Source organism: Pungitius pungitius, chromosome 17 (genome assembly GCF_949316345.1).
Source record: "Pungitius pungitius chromosome 17, fPunPun2.1, whole genome shotgun sequence".
Classification (NCBI taxonomy): domain Eukaryota; kingdom Metazoa; phylum Chordata; class Actinopteri; order Perciformes; family Gasterosteidae; genus Pungitius; species Pungitius pungitius.
The window spans coordinates 3,558,355-3,578,459 of NC_084916.1; the positions used below are offsets into that span (position 1 = coordinate 3,558,355).

The 20,105-nt window shown below is 48.5% G+C and overlaps 1 protein-coding gene across 2 annotated transcripts in view; it reads right to left on the bottom strand.

Moving 5' to 3' along the window:
* The window catches only part of LOC119219261 (nectin-2), a 200,824-nt gene that overhangs the window by 93,350 nt on the left and 87,369 nt on the right, over positions 1 to 20,105 (bottom strand). For both annotated transcript variants that reach the window (XM_037474342.2, XM_037474341.2), the window contains exons 2-6: positions 15,457 to 15,569; positions 13,860 to 14,103; positions 6,792 to 7,085; positions 4,605 to 4,722; positions 4,022 to 4,170 (exon numbers count right to left, since the gene is read on the bottom strand). In XM_037474342.2, coding sequence (XP_037330239.2) covers positions 4,022 to 4,170; positions 4,605 to 4,722; positions 6,792 to 7,085; positions 13,860 to 14,103; positions 15,457 to 15,569 — 918 coding nt within the window. The remainder of the gene's footprint in view (positions 1 to 4,021; positions 4,171 to 4,604; positions 4,723 to 6,791; positions 7,086 to 13,859; positions 14,104 to 15,456; positions 15,570 to 20,105) is intronic.

A 20,105-nucleotide genomic window follows, 5' to 3' on the forward strand; every position in this document is an offset into this window, starting at 1 on the left:
GTGTGTGTGTGTGTGTGTGTGTGACTGCGGAGTGGACAGCTATCTCCACTGCTGCAGGCAATCCAGGAAATGCTTTTCCACTGGTCCCACTCAGATGTGACCGTGTGTGTGTGTGTGTTTGAACGGTCCCCTCATCCCCCATCCCCAGTGCCAGCTGGCCTCCCCATGAAAGGACTGGATGTATGGAGAGGTGGAGAGATAGGCGGCGGGGTGGAGGACGGACAGGGTCACAGCCTCCTGCCACTCTGCCTCCTTTCAAACTACACCCAAAGGCCTGAGAGTGTAGGACCTCCCTGCTGCTACCTCTCCATCACCCCCCCCCTACTCCCCCCAACACTTGCCTTTATCTCCGTCTTCGACGCTTTCTGCTATCGCGCCGGCTATTTTTCGGCCTGCCGCCCCCCCTGATGGTCCCCTCCCATCATGCACTCCAATACTCTCTTTCTGCCAACACCCCCCCCCCCCCCTCCTCCTCTCTCTCTCTCTCTCTCTCTCTCTCGCGTGCACGGTGTGCCAGGCAGATCCAGCTGGCGCCGTAGCAACCGAGCAAGCCATGAATAACTGGCATCGTGTGTGTGCGAACGGATAGGAGTTGTGGTGTGTGTGTGTGTGTGTGTGTGTGTGTGTGTGTGTGTGTGTTGGTGGTAGGCGAGGGGGTTTGAGTTAAAGGAGGTTGCAATTCACATTTCACTCTCATCAGCAAAACACAGTAACGCCAAAACCCTTTCTGTCTTGGAGATCAGATTACTCCTGAGAGTGTGTGTGTGTCTGTGTGTGTGTGTGTGCAGATGTGTTTTCCTTTTCCTTTTCCTGCGACCCCACAATTCTCAGTGAGTCGATTCGTTGCCCCCGCCGAGGGAGGCCGAGGGAGGAACGGTGGCGCGTGGCGGGCTACTCGAACAGCTACGGGGAAGCTTTTCATCCTGCGTTTAACAGAACAAGGGGGCCGTTAGCCGCTCTCAGCGGGGGAAATTAGCGGGCTGTGCTGGGTCCGCGTTCCCCCGCCTGTCAGAGCAGATCTGACGCACCGAGCTGGATTCTCTGGATTAGTCCCGAAACAGATGTAAGCTGGGCAAACGTGGGATCGCGGATGTAAAGAACTGGTGTGCGGCTGAGGTTTTCACTGGAGGCGCTGAAGTCCGTTTTTGTGTCGCTAAAACCTCTCGAAAAGCTCTCCGTGATGAAGCGCTCCACAATGAAACAAAATCTCAAATTCCGGTGTTGCACCGCGGGCCGGGGATTATGGGGGGGGGGTTCGACACTGTCGGGCCGGCTGCTCGGGAAAGCTGCTCTGAACCCACGACGGCCTCCTTCCACAACCGGAGCTGTGCTCAATTCCATGCACGGCGCTGCAGGCGACTAGAGAGGCAGCTCAATGGAGTGGTGACAAATAGTAACACGGGCAAACAAGGCTAACGAGAAGATCTCGGCCTGTTGTCACTGCAATGATAGACACGTCTGCCTCCATAGCAGCGGCTGAGGACTTGTTCCGGTTAGTCCGGTTGCCCCCCCCCCCCCCCCCCCTCGTGTACGTACATTTGCCGTGACATTTCCGTTTACGGCGGCGCGTTTAACACCTGCAGCTCATCACCGCACTCATCATCACCCACGACAACGCACGCTGAGAGCATCCAAACGCGCACCTCCGTCTCTCTGTCGATCACGGATCGGCTAAAGCGAGAGAAAAAAAAGTGGGATCCTCGTGGCCCGACATGGAAAGCGCGATTTGTCCTTTTCAGTTTCAAGGCAGCCGGTCGCGCTTTCACCCCCGTCGATGCCTCGCCACGAGGGGGGGGTCCAGGCCCCAGTTAAGGGTCCTTAATAACCACAGAGGAGTGAGCAGACTGACAGCCGAAGTGCAGTATGAGTCTAACAAAGAGTCGAAAGACAAAACCACGAGACGTCCTTGAGCATTCAGCCATGACTGGCCACGCACAGCACTACGCACGGAGGAGCTGTGGACCGATACACACACACACACACACACAATATTGCTTCTGGCAGAGATGGATGGTATACATATTCAGCAGAGCTTCAATGACATCAATGAATAAAAAACGACATGAAAAGGAGCAGACAATGAATAGGATGTTTATCATATAAACACATATCATCAGAGATGATGGAGAGAGAGATTCGTACATCGCCGCTGTGTCATGTTTCCAAATGGTACAGTTGGTCCAGCGATCCGGACTCTAAGAGCTTAGTTTGAGAGGCCATTGTTGAATTCACTAATATCCAAACATTCATTCATGATCATCTAAATAATCAAGTTCAGTCAGGAAGACTATTCCTTTTCCTGTAGTTTATCGTTAATGCTGTCATCCTCCATGTTCAGCCTTTCACCTCGCTGTGTCTCTGCCTACCCTCACTCTGCTGTAATGCCCCCCCCCTCCCCCCTCTCTGATCACCGGGCCCTCCTCAGCCTCATAATAAACACTTACCCTTTTCTCCATCCACTTGTCTCCTGATTGAAATCGCCACGTGACCAATGTGACCATTCAAAACGACAGCAAAGCGCCCATAGTCTCAAGGCCTCGACACGCTGCGGTGTATAATGTGTTCACACGAGCAGTGACTCCCCGGATGGGAGTGGAGCGGATGAGGACGGGTCTCGGGTAGCGCTTGCTACCTTCAAAGAGCTCGAGGCGCATGTGCGTGTTTGCATTGTGAGCGACGTGTGCAGGCTTTTTTTTTTTTACACGCGAGGCCTTCTTTTATCGCGGCGAGCTCACGCACCGTCGCTGAGACTCTGAGTCAGTCACACGGCCGCGCTTCAAGGATGAACGGCAGCAGCTTAGCCACTTGTCAGCCGCCCACACGCCCCCTCCCAACACACTGCCCCGACTACAAAGCACCTTTGTTCCTCCGAGGAGACAATTCAAATCTCCGGCTCGGATTTCCCACGGATGTTCTAAATGCGGCTCTCCCCTCCGACGCTGCGAGAGAGCTGCGAGTCGTCGTGAACTCGGCATCGGTGATTACTGAAACTAATTCATCCAAAAATAAAGGGTTGCAGGAAGGAAAGCATGTTGACCAGTCGAGCAGGCGGAGTGGAGTGTGTGTGTGACTCACACACACACACGCACAGCAGCACACAAAAAGAGACACATTCTTAACAGGAGGCCTAGCTGGGGATGTGCAGTGAGGCATTTCAGCATGTTCCTGGGTTTGTGTGTGTGTGTGTGTGTCGGGGTCAATGTGTGAGATTTTCAGAGGGCACATGGGAAATATGAAAAACAAACAGGCTTGTCACAGCTGCCAAATCACCGGACTACGAAACGCCAAAAGAGAGACTGAGAGGTCGTTCAGAGCTGTTAGTATTTATGCAAACAGAGAGAAGAAGGAAAGAGAAACCAAGAGGAGAAGGAAGAGCAAACCCATGCAAACCGGCTCACACCAACTTCAAGCCCTTTGGGATGATTGGAGAGGCGAGGGCCTACTCTCAAGCCCCCCATTCAGGCTTTGTATTGCATCGGGCCTCGCTTCTCGATCTGATGTCACAGAGTTTGGAGTTGACCCTTCGTCGGGGGAAAGGTCGGAGGCCTGCAGGCCGACGGGCCGGGAAGAAGACACGTCAAAAACAACGTGAAGGTGGTTGAGAGAAAGACCAGCAGCAGTCCCTGCAGCACCCAAATCAGCACTGATCCCAGCATGAGTACAGCGTGTGTGTGTGTGTGAGAAAGATAGATTTGTGTGTCTCTGCATGCATGAGTGAAAGTGTATCTATGAGCAATGTGCGCCTGTTTGTACAGACACATTCCAGTGTGCGAGTGTGCAGGACGTAAAGTGAGGAGTAGCATTAGGCACGGTGTGTGTGTGTGTGTGTTTGTGTGTGTGTGCAGGCAGTGATCACATGCGGTTTGAGTGGACGTTCTCTTCTCAAGATGTCGTGTGTGTCTTCATCATGCCTTCATGCACCTGTGCAGCACTTTGCGATGAAATCGTCCAATCGTATTAGAGCAAGAGCGCGCGTGTGTGTGTGTGTGTGAGAGCGAGCTCGCCGTCCGGCGGGACTCACCGATGACCTTGGTGGTGATCTGGTGCTGGCTGGCGCCGCGCTTGTTCTTGACCTCGCAGATGAAGGTGGTGTTGACGGCGTCGTCCACCTTCCTCACCGTCAACTTGTTTCCGCTCACCACCACCGTGTCCGGCAGAGCCCCGGAGAGCCTGGGGGGGGGGGGGGGGGGACGTTGTTTTTTGGTGTCGGATGAAATGAGATGAAGCAGGAGAGAATCAAAAAGACAGACGGGGCGAGGGAGAGGAGAGAAAGGACGGCAGAAATTAGAGACCAAAAATAAGAGTGATATTCAAAGACGGCATTAATGCGAGCCGAATCCCAGACATGTGAACAGCCGCTCCGTCTCCCCGCGTGCACAGAGCACAGCACGCCATCTGTCCATCACGCCGCCATGTTCACAGCCTCGTGTTGATCACAAAAGCTCGGAGAAAAGGATCATTAAAGACAAGCTGTGGTGCTGCGAGCGTCTGTGGGGGATTTCAGCAATATTCTAAAACTGCGTCCTTCTCTCCGACAGGGAGGTGGGGCGGGGGGGGAGACGCAGAGGCGTGTTCCATTCAAGGGGGGGCGGGTGGGTGCTTACGCGGTCCAGGTGACGTCGGTGGGCGCGGGGTTGCCGTGGGCCATGCAGAGCAGCACGGCGTCCGAGCGGCCCACGTACCAGTTGTTGTCGTAGCCCTCTATGGACACGGATGGGGGGTCTGAGAGAGAGAGAGAGAGAGAGAGAGAGGGGGGGAGAGGGGGGGGGGGCACGGGGGATGTTACTACTATTCCATTATAACGCCTCATCCTCGAGGCAGAAGGAGGAGGAGACAGAAGTGCGCTCCTCTCCTCGTCTGAGTCAACCCGTGTACAAACAGCGGCGGGAGGTTTGGACTTTGTGATGTTATCGGTTCATGGTGTGTTTCCTGAGTACCGGGAGAGTCGCCACAGCGAGGTGCGTGGAGAGGCGGAGCCAAACACGCAGAAGTCTGTGTTTATTAGATCATTACGTCTAAGCATGATCTCAAAATGTAAGACCTTTCATATTGAATCCTGTGTGTGTGTGTGTCTACCCACATGTAGTCTCACATACTGCTGCATCCATGAACATCATACTTTATGTGATCATTTCGGACTGGTTGCTCAGGGATTTCTCGTGGTGGTGTTGATGTATTGCTGCGATCGCTCACTCTGTCAGGGCAAGTAGAAAAGGGCCCTTCCAGCGATCTCCAAGGCCAAACATAAGCCAAACTGTCCAAAACTGACCTGCATGGACATGTTTAAACCCATTTTCTACTAGAGCATCTGGAGATTCATTCCAGTACAGATATCCACTGAAGGCTCGGTCGAAACGTTTCTGATACATTCAGACCAGCGGGTATCCTCAGCAGGCCTGAGCTTGGGGAACCTCAACTAGCTCCTCCTACTATGCACATCTATGAAGCCCATTGGCCAACACGCTACCCTTCTGTCACATAAAGATTTACAAGCCGAGAGCGCCATGCCCTCTGTCGCTGGCGTGGAGACGTCATATTAAACCAACACAAAATACCCTTCTTACCCCCTAAAATTCAAGGCACATATGGTGGGAGAAAATCAGTTAGCATCACTCTCATAAGAGTCTTACTTTACACTTCAGGCAAAACCCAGTGATGTGTGGGAGGCTAAAACGGGCCGTACAGGAAGCGCTTAGCTCTCTTTGCCCTCACAAAGAGAGAGACTGACAGAGAGAGACAGAGTCAGGAGGGTGAGGAGACGGCGCTGTGCAGTGTGTGTGTCTGTGTGTGTGTGTGTGTGTGTGTGTGTGTGTGTGTGTGTGGTTGGGTGTTCCTTTCTTAGACAGCGTTGACCTAAAAAAGCGGATCTGAGTTACGCAGGGGACAGGAGACACGATCCTCACGCCATCACTACACTAACACTCTCAGCGCAGTGTGTGTGTGTGTGTGTGTGTGTGCGTGTTCCACTGATTCTATCTTTGTGGGGACCAATGTCCAGAGAGGGGACACTTTGTCAGTGGTCACTTCAATTCTGGGCTGATATAAAGGGTGACAAATTTAGGTAAACCATTTAAAAGTAGTGCCTTGAAGAGGACGTACAGTACACATACAGCCCACCCACTCACAGCCTCATGTATACACATCATTATGTATGCACACTGTTTTGTTTTTATTTACACCCACAAAGATCACAAGCACCGTGTGTGTTTATAAGGTGCTTTCAAACCAGTAATGATCATTTGACAGCTTGACCCCGTGTACCAGTGTGCTTGTAGCTCGGAGTATTCTGTTCATCTGGAGGAGTTTCTAATATGTATTTCCTGTTATTTCCTGCAAAGGCTCGACAGGCAGTTTGATTGAACGCGTTTGTGTGTTCCCTCTAAAAAAAGACAGATAATAAATAGAGGCTCAACAAAGACCTGTTCTTTTCGGTAATCGGCAGTGATGTAACACAGCTGGGGATACTCTGTAAAGCCACGCTTAACCCGTCTAATAACTTGATCTCATAAAAAAGAATGGATCTGAAGAAAGCATTATGTGTGTGTGTCTGCAATTATGTGCCTTGATTTGAAATACTAAGTAACTAAGTAAGTAAGTACTAAGTAAAAAGGTGTGAAACGCGAACACCATATGGAACCTTTTATCGGATGCTGATGAAGGGTTTGCAGGTCGCTGCCATCTGTGTCGGAGTTGCTAGCAGTTTTTTCTCTGGGGACCCAGCCAAGTTATTTGTCGCCTCAAACGGACACGCGATGGCGTACAGTACAAAGAAGTTACATAAATGTCCTTACACTCCACGGAAAGCTTGACAGGGTGAACCCACGGCCGGTCCTGCGTCCTCTGGTCCACGATGCAGGTCACCTCCCCGCCGTTATCCGCCGCCGTGGGGACCAGGCGGTACTCGCTGCGTACCGTCACCGTGCCGTCCGGCCCGCTGGTGGTGCTGGTCGTGTGGTTCCCCCCGAGTGAAGACAGCCACTTGATGGCGGCTGCCGGTTTGCCGTCTGCCGCCTCGCACTGGGCCACCACCACCGACTTGGGGCCGGCCTGGACCGTCACGGCGTTAGCAGAGTTCTTGGGCTTGGCTAGAGGGGGGGGGGCGGCAAAGGGAGAGAAAGGGTTGCAGTGAGTTTCGTTGCGAATGTTCTCCAGAACAAAGGCCCATCCTCTGAGAGCCTGTGAAAGGCTCACAGACTGAAATTGAATGGTAGAAAGAGGCTTTGGTCCTCAGCCCGATCAGGAGGTCTGATTCAGGCAGCTTCCAGTTGAAGGGACACATCAAACAGAGAAACAGGTACAGTGAGATGCTTTTCACATTACAGCAGTTGTATGAACGGATGTTTCTTCCTTCCTTCGTTAAATGGACCTGGACTCGTCCTATAAAGTGGCAATGTTCAAAAAACAACCACTTCAATCCGTAAATATCAGCGAATCCCATTATTGTGTTTCAATTTTTTTTTTTCTGCTGGATGTGATTTTTCCCCATTAATGCCTTTCACTCCGCTGCATGTGGCTTTGTGCTTACAGAGTTTTGATGGACGGAGTGAAAATGGAAAGGCATCAGGACGTCAGGCAATTACAGAGAGCACGTTTACTGACGGTGGATAAAATAAGTCTGTCTCTGAGGTCTTTGGTGAAAGGAGTCATCGCTGCTCTCAGGGAATGACACCAAAGTTTATATTTCCATTAAATGAAATCAAAATGCCTGGAGGTTCGCTGTATTAACCATTGTCTCTACTCTCACTGATTTCTGATCACCAAGGAGCGACGTATCCGCCTGAATCTTACTTGATTTTAGGTTAAAACCAAAGCTCAGCCGGGCTAAGACACTACTTTGGTTTAGGCTCACGGTCAAGCGGCTGATTGGCGACCCGTTAGTCCCACCCAGCACCTGCCTATTCGTGTCAAAGGGCAGCTCAATAAAACCCTGCAGAGTGCCTCCTAACCCCCCCCCCCCCTTTTGGTATTATGAATAGGCTGAATGCCAGACTGACAGGTCGGCATAAAGTACTGTTCAGTTCAATCAGGCGAAGGCAAGTAATGATAACATTTATCCTGCTGGATCATGAGTTGCACACAATATATTTGGCGCTTGAACTCAACGGGGGTATTTGAGAATGCGCTTGCCCAAAGCGACAGCCATTTTTATATATATATAGAAATATATATATATATACAGTATATATATATAGGCATATAGGTGGATGGTGCTGGAGACGCACAGGGTCGTATGAGACGCCGGCAAGACGCTAGAGGCGGGGAAACAGCACATTTAGAGGTGACGGCAGCAGCTGATAGGCCAGCAAAGAGGGTGTGACTCTGCAGGGATAAACAGCTGATATGACTCCTGTGACCGTGACAGGTATAGAAGCAGCACCAGGGAGGGGCCTACGGGCCTAGCGTGAGGGGATGGTCCTCCTGTCTGAACTTAGGCCATAGCTTCATCTAGCTGCATTAGGTGAATACTTTATGAAACCTCTTTCTCAAATAATATTCACTACATGCTTTCTTTTCAAGTTTCTCATTTGCAATTTGCTGCGTGTTTAGCCAAAGAGTTTTTCATTTCATAACAAAAGCTTTGCATTTATAAACTTTTCCACAGTCCTTCTCACATTTGCTTGCCATCCTTCAGCGAGACATTCGCTCTCGTTCGCAGATGCCCGCTCTAACTCTTTCTCTCCGCAAGCGGCTTCTGATCAAGGCATGCGACTGGAAGTGAGCCATTTGAAATCATATACAAGTCGGGCATATCTGTCAAGTGTGAAGATTTGTAGCCCAGTGTGAGGCCGGCTGTCGTTGAGTTAAGGCGCCAATCACACAGGACGACTGACGCAGTCTCAGAGCTTGTGTTGGCACCATCCAGACCCCCCCCAGGACACTAATTAGGGAACCCAGTACTCATCCATAGTCTCACTTACATTTGGCCCAAATTCTGCGAGGCGATAGCAGTGACAAAGCTGTTACGTTCTGGATGCGGGGACACCAACTTAGTTGTTTGCTGAATTTGGCCCAGTATTTAAATCCTGCACACGTCTTAGGTGTGGCTGGTAGAAGAGCCATTTGTGGCCCCCAGACCAGGCCATAGCTGACCCAACGACAAGAATCATCTCCATCATCTGGGTTGATTTTAAAGAGGAAGCAACCTGTGCAGGTCGTATCTGTCGAGAGCCTCGATGAAGTCCATGTGAACTGCGTGTTTTAGCAGCCCTCCCCCCCCATAGATGGTGCAAACCCAAACCCAAGGATTGGGATCTTTCGACCTGATGAGCAATCATATTATCCTAAAGTTCAATGTAATCCATCAACACATCTCCATAGATTCTGAATCCCCAAACGATAAAGAAAAGAAAGAAGAAGTGGGATTGGAACCTTTAGAGCTCCAAAGCTTTTCTTCCTTGTACTTGAACAGCTTCGTCCATTTCGTTAATCAACCAGGAGCTTTTTAGAACGAAGCAGAACGTCTGATGACACTGAGCCTGCAGAGAAGATGTATTTTGGTTGGACAGCGTTGGCTCGGTGTTTCCTCCCTCACTAAACACGGGGTTATTCACTGCCGCGTCCTGATGGAGGCGGGCGAGTGATGTCGTTTCTCTGTGTATTTTCTACCTCGCAGCATGCATTAGCCAGAAAATCAATAACGGCTTCTGGATCTTGTTACATTTCTGCAATTCATGTCTCACCAGCTGCCCAGGTTTGTAAACATCTCCTCTCAGCTTGACACGACGCTGCCGACTATTTCCAGACAAAAAAAAAAAAAAAAACCCTAACAAAACATCTGTTCGGCTCTTTATGTCTCCTAAATTGTTAACAGCGCATGAATATTCAAGTAACGCGGGCGTAGTTTATGCTGCAATTATTCTGCTGCGTGTGTTGTTTTGACAGGTCCTTATTGGCTGCTACGAATGTTGACAAAAAGCATTCATTCAAGTCTCAGGCTAATTTGGCCCATTGAAGCTGGAGGGCGTCAGCTAAGTGCCTAAAACATAACGAGAAAAAAAATAGATGATCATTAACAATGTCACATTTGTTATGCCAAAAGTGAAGGGCTGAAAGCACATGGGTTCGACTCCCCAACGCAGATAGACGAGGCACCCCGAGCTGCATTTCCGCTCATTTGGTGTCATTACTTGAGGTAAAGTCAAAGGCTTTTCTTTTGTTTGTTTTTGTTTTCAACAAGTCGACGATGCAAAGAATAGAGGATGTTGTTCCAATTCAACCGAGGTTGTCCCGCGGCGCCTCATCGTACTCGGCTGACTGACACGCGGCTGATTGAACGGCTCCAGCTGGTTTTGTTTGGGTTATCTCGCCCGAACCTTCAAGGTTATCTTTCCTGACCCGCCTTGCAGTCAATGCAAGTCTATTTGATTAAGAGAGGTTTTTTTTGTTAAAGCACCAAATGAAGAAAAAAAAATAAAACTGAACCAGCGCCTGCTGCGGTTTGTCACCTATTGTTGGTTCATCTGAGGAATCTTTGTCTTTTTCAAAGCAAGCCCTTGAATGTGTTTTTTATCGGACATGATAAATGTCATCAATGTTTGTTTATTAACGGTACCACATTCTGAGATAGATAGCCGCTTCAAAGTCCTTCAAGCCCTCTTACGTCTGGAATCTCACCGCCCACCCCCACCCCCACCCCCCTCAAAAAACGTCGTGCTGGCTACACTGTATCCAATAAGATAAAATATTATTGGCTCCCATCCATTTTGTCGGGTCCCTATCCAGCAGGATACCATATCACTCACTGTCAAGTGAGTGATTCTTTATTCACACCCCAATCAGAGGTAATAAGATTGGCTGGTGCTGGCGCTGTATCCAATAAGTTATAATACAATTGGCTGTCAGCATTATGTATTCACACTTAAATGAGTTGTGATATGGCCGGGGGGGCGCCGGTGCCTCTATATCCAATAAAATGTAATATGATTGGCTGCCAGAGGTTGTGGATTCGATAAGGATCTAATGTGATTGGCTCGTATGGATTCCATACCCAATAAAGGTAAAATGTGACTGTCTGCCAGTGACTTTGAGACAACAAGTGGATTGACGTGGACCGGAACCCGTCCCCGAGAGCTCGGCACGGCCCGGGACTGGATATTGTGTCTCCCCGTGTTCCTCCGCTTTGATTAGGCGCTTTAGCCCACGCTCTCCCTCCCTCCCTCTCTCTCTCTCCCGCTCTCCCCCCCTCCCTCTCTCCATGAGGCCGCCAAGTTGTGCATCTCCTGCGAGCTCTGATATTCTGTATTGTTTTAAGAGGGCTAAAAACTACTGGGGGCCGGGGGCAGCTGGGGGGGGGGCGGGGGGCACATGAAAGGATTTATGAAACATTCCTTTTGATGAACCATACTGGCTGCAATTACTGGGGTACTGCAATTAATATATTTTAATTGCGGCCTTCCATTGTGTGTGCACAGTGACTCTCTGTGAACTGGATACAGAATCCACCGACCCACATTTGAGGCGGCGCCAAATTTACATAGCTTTCAGAAATCCATCTTTATTTTAATCCTTCTTTTGATTGTACATCAGGCACTGAATAAATACATTGTTATGAGATTGGATCCAATTTGTTCAAGAATAAAAAGGCTCACCCTAACAAACAAAACTCTAAAGATGAAAAAAGAGAAGCAGCACCAGGCGGATTGCACCAAAGTGCAGGGACCAGTGTGGGTTCATGAAAATGCACCGTTTCAGTTCAGAGTGCATCGTATTGGTTCCTCCCGTCAGCGGGAGACTTTAATAGATGCTCCCGGTGTACGAGATCTTTATCGTACAGCCCCTGTCGCTACGGGCCATAATCCGCAAGCACAGCACTCGGATACAACAACGCCGTTATTCACGTTCCAGCGCGAAGCCTCCCCAGTGCTGTAAAACTCACCAGGCATCAGTCCCGGGGGGTGACATGCGGGTGGATGAGTAACAACAGGATGTGCCCCCCATGCTCACGACAACAACTACATGTTTCTCAGGAGTTTTGGAGCAGTTTTACGGTTTTCAGTAGTTCGTTTGCAGTAGTTTAGGCTGTTGATAAGCCGCAGGTTTTCCACATGGAAAGCATGAGCGTACAATACGGGTCTTGTGTTGTCTCTATTTGCATGTATACTGAGGGGCCGGCTGGTTTATGAATGGAAAGTTGGAAAGGGAGGAGAGTCAGTGATCTCATAGTAACATTCTTTGTCTAAATTGGGGCATGGTTATGATAATCAAGTGGAGCCACTACAGTTTCACTAATCTGGGCGCTTTGAGGAAATGTAAAGGAGAAGTATAATGTTGCAATAGAGAAAGGGGCCATGTAGCGGCTGGGAGATTTACCTTTGGGAATGTTGGAACAATTAGCCATCTCCTTTCTGCAGAGTACTCATGTACACACAGATATCTACCACTGGGTTACAATGATATAAAAACAATGTAGGCAGGTTCTGGAGTTACTTCAGATACTCCAGGACTATATCATCATTTCAAAACAGGATGCCAAAATATAAATCCAGATTGGAATGGACTGTCGTTTTGCTCAAAGGGCTTTAAAACACCTTAAAGGTACAATGTGTTGTGCTTGGTCAGAATTCAACCTTCTTACTGGGTCCATAATCTACAGTTAGAGTCGGCCCTTTTAAACACAACTAGAGGACAGAAATAGACAGAGTGTCATTAGCTGACGTTGACCAGAGCTGTACATTCTGTGCACTTATTCTTCACCTCAGTTGCATTAAATCCAAACGCGTCAGAAGCACAAAAAGGGGCATCTCGTCTTTCACTGCCTTTGAGCAATGGCAAAAGCGATAGATCTTCCCTTATGTCTCTCCCTGCCACCCTGCTGTTTATGACGTTAATGATGCTGATCTTACTCTGAACATTAGAATGAGGACCCTGCGGGTAATTTGAGCACTTGGCCCAAACAGATTCAACTCTAATCAAAAGGCCTGAGGGATCCGATGTGTCAACCGGGTCACATGAGAGGTTGACCCGAGGACCAGGTTTTTCAATATGCAAGGCCGGCTCCATCGCTGCCTTCAAACTGGACAGGGTGGAAAAGGTGGTGGAGAAGAGGTGGCTGAGGACACTGGAGAAGCGATAATTGGATAACGGGGACCAGCCTCTCCAGCACCTACTGCAGGGACAGCAGAGCCCTGATCGCTCATCACAAGGACAGGTGGAGGACATCACTCATGCCCCGCTGCAGACTGTACAATAAATCTCCTCAGGCCAAACCAGTCACACGACTATACCGGTCACACTGGTGTTGGTTTGCTGTTGTTCAGTTAGTCGAATTTTCCTTCTATGTACTGTGCATTTGTATTACCTTTATAGATAAATGCCTCGGTAGCTAAAACCTGCCATTATTGTTATTATTATTACATTACATTTAGATGACTATTTTATCCAAAGTGACTTGCAAAAAGTGCATTCAACCATGAGAGCACAGACCCAGCACAACAATAATCAAGAAAGTACAATTTCTTAATTAAGCCCAACGACAAGGTGTGAAGAGTAAGTGCTATCTTCAGTGCAATTAAAGTGGCCCACTGCGGCACTAATAAAGCAGCTATCTGTCTTTTATGCAGAAGCCTTTCCCACGATAGCACTACGTACCATGCAATGTTCTGCAAGCAAGTCAACAAAGAGCACAGGAAGACAGTAACAAAGAAGCATGAGAGGCTTCTTACATTTGGACCCTCGGTTCCCCCGGACTGACCCAGATATCAAACAAACACACGTTATGTCCACTTACTGTATGAAGGGGAGGAAGCGACAGCCCTATCGGCTTTTAGCATACACAGTCAGTCCATTAAGTCCCTGTGAACGTGAAATGTGCCCCAGTGAACCGGAGAGATGTGGACGGGTTGGTTCCACACTCCACTCACCCAGCATGACGAGGCTGGTCGTCCCCTGCTCGTTTCCAGTTGGGTAGGTGGCGTACTCGCAGGTGTACCGCCCCGCGTCCGACATCTTCAGGGCGGAGATCCTGATGGACGGGTTCTCGAGGTTGCTGTGGAGGAAGACCACGCGGTCCTTGAAGGAGAGGTTGGGGAAGCTCTGCCCGTAGGTCGGGTGGTACACAGCAATGTTGTCCCTTTGACCGTCGATGGGTTCCCATATCCAGGACACCTGGGAAGAACAATAATGGGATTACCTAAAGTGCAATTTCTCTATCAAAGATTCAGGTTGAGGTGATCTTAAAAAGATCTATGAACAAAAGGGAGCTCCTTGTTTTAGCCTTTTTAAGGTTTTTTTGGCAAGCTGGCCCCTTTAAAAGAAGTATACACATTTCTTTGAACGAGGAGGGGAATATGTGCAGCTCCATCTTCCTCGAGAACTGAAAAAGTAATTTGACTTATAGTAGAAATATGCGGCACTCAATTAAAGCCGTCAGAGTGACTTGCTGAGCAGTGTGAGATTAAATTAAAGGTCTCTTTACACTCGGCAACAAAGATCCTGTTGCTATTTTAAAGAACACTATTTTACAGAGAGTCAACTGGCAAGCTTTTCTTTTCTTCTCATGATTTGTGATATGTGAAATATATCATTATCAGCCTGTTATGCCACCCTACAGGAAGGGAGAATACCATGGTCACACCAAGTGGATTTCCTTCCATTCTCACAGTAAACACACACGACTTGGAAGGACTGGGGTAATAAATGTCATCAATGCAACTTTAACAAACCTCCATAACACGTATGCCGTCCGGAGGAAGGGGGGAGTGAGAGAGAGCAGAGGGGAACAAAGGGGGAGATGAGGAGGACGTGAGTTAGCGGCTGAGACTGCGATTATGAAGGAAATCTGTGGGGCAAATGATCCAAACTATTGATTCCATCCCCAGCTCAGAGAGGTGGGGATCCTACCGGGTTTAAATGGAAGTAGTAGACGGCTCATAGTGCTTTACTCCACTCGGTGTGTGATGACTCATCACAAGAGTTGAGGCGGGTTCAGAGAAGTTCCGTTGATAAAGTAATCGACTTTCAAATAGCCCGAGGTTAAAACAAGGCGATCGGTGACGTTTGGAATCAACCTTACTGCTGTGGGAAGAGCCGTCCAGGAGGATGGTGGACTTTCTTTATCACATTTATGACTTTAAGTCTGTCACAAGAATTCAGAAAGATGAATACTTGGACAGACAGAGGATAACCCCTTCACCCGCCCTCCTTCCTACTAAGGCATCATCATCAGGTTTGACAAAAGTGAAATTAAAAAGATATGCATGTATCCCAAAATAATAATAACATACCAAAAGCAACAGAAACAAACCTGAGACTGATGATATTAGTAGGACTTCTTTGGCAATTTAGGTGTGAAATAAGCTTCCATGGATCCCTTTCTCAGCTGCTGCATCCATCTCCACCTCCCAGATATCAATAAACGCTCTCTTTCGTGGGGTCTACCTCCTGCAAGCTAGCTTGGCTTTCCAGCTCCAGTGCTGCCAAAGCTGCTCATAAGCAGGGTGTTGAGCTCCAAGGTCCTACCTGTGTGAGTTTGGTTTTGCCTCCTCCATCGATGAATTCACAGCGGAGATCAACAGACTCAGTGGGATACGCCTCCAGCTCGTCCTCTACTCGCACTTTCTGAGCCCCGATTCCTGGAGGCGGGCGAGAAAAGGGAGATAAAGATTATGGGAGATGATGCATTATCCACAACAGCAATAATGTTTGAATAACAGGTTTGTTTGTATCAGGACTCCAGGAGGAACAAACAGAGGCTGAGCAGGAGAAGAGCTTTCTGTGATCCAGAGATCAGACAAACAGCCAAGCGAACCAAAGCAAAAACACACACCCCTCTGCCTATGAAATATTAGTATTTCATTGGAAATATTGGGGGGTTTTGTAGAGAGGGATTAGTTACAGTCTGGACAATTCAAGACAAAGTTATGGAGAAACGTGAGGGAAACCAAAAGAGGAAAAAAAACGATAAAAATTATTTGAACCGATAGCCTTTGATGAGGCTTCTTTCAGCTCATTAAAACACAACTCATCCACCATGGGGCGTCCGGGGGGGGGGGGGGGGGGGAAGAGCACAGCAGCTGGACTCGTCCTCTTCTTTAAAGTGTTTCCAAGTCAATGAAAAGCCCCTCGAACTCTTAACTTGAGAATGAAACACAACCACGTGCTTCTGACTACTGAGGGTCAATTGGACAATTTTGAAATGAGATATTCATCAAATTCATACCTGTCTGTCACCAACAGACTTCTCTTGTGCAAATCATGGGTTCTACCACTTCCTTTGAACCCACATTCCTAGAAATAAGGGTTCATTCTGCTGGTCCACCTTTGTTTCAGAAGAACACCTTTAGTGAGACAAAGGCTTCCATTAGGAACACTTCTTTAATGGGTAATAAATATATGAAGACTAAGCTACACCCGCTTAAAGGCCAGAAGGTTGTGGGATTGGTTGCACCACCTTAGGAGCCTCATGAGGAATAGTTTATAAGTGCAACACTTGGAATGTAAAGGGTTATTTGGCAGAACACCCTGGGTTGCTTCTAGCGAGCCTGGCTTTCCCACAAGGATCCCACTAATGAAAATGTCGTAGCAGAGCCTTTTTTCGTGTTGAGAACAACACGGACCCCTGAGCAGGAGACATTCTGCCCACAGCACCACGAGTCACGGATGGATGTCTCAAACTGGACACAAGCCTTGTCGAGAGTTCATTAAAAGCCTCGCAGCAACGGGTCCGTCTTTTATTTATCTGTGTCAGCACCTCTCAACAAGTGAGGAAATCTCAGCAAATTGTTCCATATATATAAATATATATAGTACTCACCCACACATTTGCTGTGTTAAATTAGTTGAGATTAATGAACTTTAATGAACTTGTAATATTTTTCGTTATTAGACGTAGGAGGAAAGGAAAGGAAAAAAGGAGGGAAAAATTGATGGGAGCAGAGCAGAGAAGTTGTAATCCTTTGTTCATGCAATCTAGCCCAAGTCCAGCGGCTTGCAAACACTATCAGGGGACATTTTTAAAGGAGTCTTTGATTTTGCTACAATGGTCTTCATCACCGAACCTCCTGAACCGCACTTCATTCAAGTCCAACACACGGCGGCCCTTTTTGGCTCTTTCTCGTCTCCCTGCTCTGTTCCTTTAACCGCTCTCTGCTTGGCACTCATGCAGCGATCGGGACCCCTGCCACGAACCCCCCCGCCGACTCGGGGGTCAGATCCCACCGAGGCCTGTTCTCCCCTCTGCCCTTACAGTCAGCCCCTGTGCCTGTGAAGATAAAATTCATCCGGGAAGTCGGCCTCTCACTCTCTCCGTGGGTACAGGGCGGGGGATCATTGGCTAACGTCTGGTTAGTCCCGGGGGGGGGCGGGGGCCTCTTAGCGTGTGAGGGATTGATTAGGACAATGCGTTACATGCCAAAGCATGGAGGTGAATGGGTCACCTGGGGTTTAGACAGAGAATCAGCTGTGAAAAACACACACAATGCACCTGTTTGTGCTGCAGGGGGGGGGTCGGGCCACATGTCGGCCTCCAGCTCAGGCTCTGTCAAGAGGAAACTAAAAATGAGCCCAATATTCTACTATGCACCCTTTAAAGTCTGGGAAATAAATGCAAGTAGATGGGAACACTTGTGTGTGTGTGTGTGTGTGTGTGTTTACAGAGCATCTGAATATAAGAATCCATAAATCAGAATCTATGTAGTAAGGCGTGATTCAGTCATTGGACTAGAGTCTCTCCCCTGAGGGACACAATGGGCTGTGAAACCAGTCAACCAGACATGTGCACACACGCACGGGCCTAAATCAACAAGAGCGGCAATAACCAAACGTGCGCGCCCCCCCCCCCCCCCCCGCCCCCCAGTTATTTTGCTTCTCACTCCTCATTCCTTTCTTATTTTATTTGTCATGCACAAACTCACAATGAATTCCCCTTTACTTAAACAAGCAACTGACAATATTCAGAAAGACACTGAAATGATGCACACACACACACACACACACACACACACACACACACACATCAGACGGCATCACATCAAAGCCAGAAATCATAGTGGTCAATCATCAGTGACACAAGGCGGGGGGGGGATGACAGAGAGGAGTAAAGAAGGCGCTAAAAGGCTAAAAGCAAAATACGCAAAAAGAGTTTCAGAGGAGCCGCAAGAAAGAACAAGAACATGAAGAAGAAGAATTTATGTGGAAGGATAAATGCAACAGAATGAAAGAGCACGGCAGAGATAAAGTCAAAGGGACTAAATGAATGACTAAAGCACAGAGACTGAAGGGACGAGCAAAGTAAAGAGATGGGGGGGGGGGGGGGGGGGGAGCATGGGGGGGAGTGCATGCGACTGCCTCAAGAAGGGTGCATCCCCCTCGGAGATAATGAACCAGACCGCACCTCATTTACCACAAACTGCACTTTCATTGCACACCTGCTGTGCACGTAACACTTTATTTATTTATAAACCACTTGGAAATCCGTGCAAACTTTCCCCCGGCTCCCAGGGCGACGGACTCATTTGTGTTGGTCCATTACGTAACGTCGCAATGAAATAAATTAGAATCTGTGGTAGGGGAAGGCCCTGACAGGAAAAGTTCAAATCTCACCGCGTCTTTGAAGGTGTCGGCAGGCGCGTTGTTTTTGAACATGTTTGACAGAATTCTTTAAAGCGAAGCAGTTCAAAGAGATGCTCACTTGGAACGTTTGTTCCCACACACCAAAAAAAAAAAAAAAAAAAAAGCTTTCTGTGATCAAGTAAGCTCCTACATGGCAGGGCTCAATGCTAACTTTAAGAAGTGGGTGCAAGGCTGGCAAGCGGGCATCTGTCTTTGGTTGCCAATGGCAACCGGTCAACCCTCAGCGCTTCAGAAAGCCTTCTGAAGAGACAAATGGCGCTTCAGATGCGGAGGACACCCTTCAAGTGACGGCAAGACGACACTGGCAGCGGGAGCACAGTTCAATGACGGGACAACATTATTAATACCTATGATTTTGTCCTCCCTCTTGATCCACAAACGCTTCCTGTTATGCACCCGCCCGACCCACTGAAGCACACACTCCATGAATACACACTGTCATTTGAGTACACCACTCGGCCCGGGGAGATCACATGGAACTGTTGACTGTGGTGGTTTTTCCCTTGATGCGACACACACACACACGCACGTGCGCACACACTTGTCCATGTGCTATTAGGGAGATGGGTATCAATGCGTCGCCGTGATCCACATCTTTTCAGCCCTTCCTCATTATTCGCTCACAACCCCAATTGCCCCACAATTTGCGGCCTGTTCCGCGGGCGGAAGTGGAGAGGCGAGAGGCGAGAGGCGGTTAAATGAGTGGCAACACTCTGTCGACCCCCCCCCCCCCCCCCCCCCCTCCCCGATGCACCGGGGAGATGAATCACAGTTAATTGACATTTAGAGGCTTGTGGCATTTGCCTGTTTGCGCGGAGCTTCCCCCCCGTAGACGCTTCACGCAGCACACGTGTGGCGAGCATGCCGATGGGCCGCACACACGTGCACACACGTGCACACACGTCCAAAAGCACACGCTCACAGCCCGTCCCCATGTCAGTTATGTCAGCTTTTATCTTGGTGACTTCCAGCAGCTGTCAGAGGCGCTGAAATGGAAGGCAGGAAGCTTCGTCCCAGCAGGCGGTAACGCTGATGCACGATGAGGCTAACTTCATTTCTTCAGACACCATAATTATTGTGAACCAATTAGACTAAAGCCCACATGATAGTCAGGTATTAAGGTAATACCTAAGAAATAAAAATGGAAGCATGATGTTCATTCCTGTCTGTGCACCAATTATAAACCGGAGCTGCAGTCACAAGACGCAGCTTAAGACTCGGGCTTCTCACACACTTCTACTCGTTTCAAGGCGCCATGTCGTAAGAAAGTATTCTTTAAAGAAAGACACTTCAGGTGATGAGGATTCCAAAATTTGAATATTTAATACTTTATTACCCACATTCTTTCTGTAGTATAGGTTTTCTAAAATGTAATGATTAGATATCAAATGAGGCATTCGCTTAAATATGAATCGATCTCTCTGTATCAGTGTCTTAAACAGTTATAAATACACAGATGCAAATAGACACGATAGTAAAAAGACACCTGATTTTTTTTTTTTTTTTTGGACTGGTCAGAAAGAGGAAATGTTGAACCA